At 41.0% G+C, this 2019-nt stretch overlaps 1 protein-coding gene across 1 annotated transcript; it reads left to right on the top strand.

Annotated features, from left to right (window-relative positions):
• The first annotated feature begins 469 nt into the window (after positions 1-469).
• On the top strand, positions 470-1414 carry LOC147664914 (olfactory receptor 5G26-like). Its single transcript, XM_086949893.1, has one exon. The coding sequence runs from the start codon at positions 470-472 to the stop codon at positions 1412-1414; it is 945 nt and encodes a 314-aa protein (XP_086806019.1).
• The last annotated feature ends 605 nt before the right edge of the window (positions 1415-2019 follow it).

The following is a 2019-nucleotide window of genomic DNA, read 5'->3' as shown; positions in this document are numbered from 1 at the left end:
TGCCCCGGGGTCACGAAAGCCAGTCCCAAACGCCTAATGTGCTCTGGGGCGCTTGTATAATATGGCCCCTAGCCTATACCTGACCTAACCAGTCAGAATTACAAGATGTCATGAACAAGTGACAAACATGTTAATGGTTCTGACTTGTTAAGCTAGTTTTCAACGTTTGTGTCTTCGCTGCCCAGACCCAATGCATCCATGGCACGTAGATAGGCGCTTTCGGAAGGCCAAGTTAGATGAGCAAGAAAACATAGCAGGAGTAGATTACAGTTATGCTAAGATCTGCAATTACAGTGAAATATATCTTCCATACCACAGACCTAAGTAATCATAAGCCCTACATCTGCTCTGTATATAAGTTAATATTTCCATTATTTTTTCTTTTACTTTTTTTCTTCCTGTTTTGCTTTTTTACACATTATTCTATCAAAAATCTGAAGTATTCTTATATTGTTTTTCAGGCATCTGTATGGAGCAGAAAAATCAAACTGTGGCGAAAGAATTCATTTTCCAGGGATATCCAAGTTCCCAAAATGTACAGTTAGCTCTATTCATTGTACTTTTACATGTTTATATGATGACAATTGTATCAAACATCCTGATCATACTTTCAGTAAAGGTTGACCCACAGCTGCACATCCCCATGTACTTCTTCCTCAGCCACTTCTCATTTGTAGAGATCTGTTACACCTCAACTACTGCGCCAAAAATGCTCTTTGATTTGTTAAGAAAGCATAAAACAATCTCTGCTGCTGGGTGCCTTATACAATTTTATTTTGCAATGTCTTTCGGGGTGACAGAGGATTTTCTGCTCTCCACCATGGCTCTTGATCGCTATCTGGCCATTTGTAGACCACTGCATTACAGTACTATGATGACCCATACTGTGTGCAAACAGCTGGCTGCCACATCCTATGTCATCAGCTTCCTTGCCATTTTGATTCCTGTTATCTGGCTGTCAATATTGCACTTCTGTTTCCCTAATGGCATAAACCATTTCTTCTGTGATTTTGCTCCACTTCTGAAACTATCATGCACCGACCCCACTATGATGGGGCAGATGTTTATGATAATTGGTTGTATTGCCATCTTCTTCTGTTCTTTCATGATCCTGATATCTTACACCTTCATCATCATAACAATCCTCAAGATCCCATCCACCACAGGGCGTCAGAAGGCCTTCTCCACATGTGGCTCCCACCTCATGGTGGTCATTATCTTCTATGGAACTGTGATGTTCATCTATGTTAGACCAACAAGTACAGAGTCCTTCTCTTTTGACAAAGTGGTGTCTGCTTTTTATGTAATTATTGTACCACTCTTAAATCCACTTATCTACAGTTTAAGGAACAAGGAGATGAAGCGGGCAATGCACAGGGCACTGCATCCATTGATGAGGTTATGGAAGAAGTAGTTTATAATGGCAATGATGATATATCATAGCAATGTAGAAATGTAATGAGTTGCCTTTCAATAGGTAAGTCTGAATACTCTGCTGGAAATGCATGAAAACTTGCTTGACAGAGATAACTTATCAACTTGTCTTACAAAATATGTCATAATAAATATTGAATGAACAGCTACACTCATTCTTAGGAGCTGCCCAGTATTTTATTTATTTATTTTGAAAGTTTTATATAGCGCTGGCTAGACCCGGAGGTATGAGAGCGCTTTACATGAGCATCAGATCATAGTTACAGGTTACATCGTTACAAAGGTTACCCAGTTCTTAGAGCATGGCAACATAGTTACTTGTAAGGTTGAGATAAACAGTAAGCACAAATACGTAAGGGGAAAAGATGGCAAGGTGAGAGATTCAGGGGGGTTGGAGTAGGGGAAATAGACAGATAATGAAGGTGGGAAAGAGGAGGGGAGGGGAGGGTGAGAGTCACAGCATGGGGAGAAGAGGGGAAGGGTGACGGGGACACAAACCGGTAGACTAGTCAAGGCAACGTCCCAAGTCCAGTAATCTGTGATCCCTGGGGAAGTGGTATCCCTTTCCTATCTCTATTGCGAGAG

Source organism: Lissotriton vulgaris, unplaced genomic scaffold, assembly GCF_964263255.1.
Source record: "Lissotriton vulgaris unplaced genomic scaffold, aLisVul1.2 SCAFFOLD_2408, whole genome shotgun sequence".
NCBI classification, from domain to species: domain Eukaryota; kingdom Metazoa; phylum Chordata; class Amphibia; order Caudata; family Salamandridae; genus Lissotriton; species Lissotriton vulgaris.
Note: the sequence above shows the minus strand (reverse complement) of the source record. Positions and strands in the feature narration are given on the sequence as shown.

Bases quoted from the DNA above. Each gene is read 5' to 3' on its own strand.
- LOC147664914 (XM_086949893.1), top strand. From the start codon at position 470: ATGGAGCAGAAAAATCAAACTGTGGCGAAAGAATTCATTTTCCAGGGA.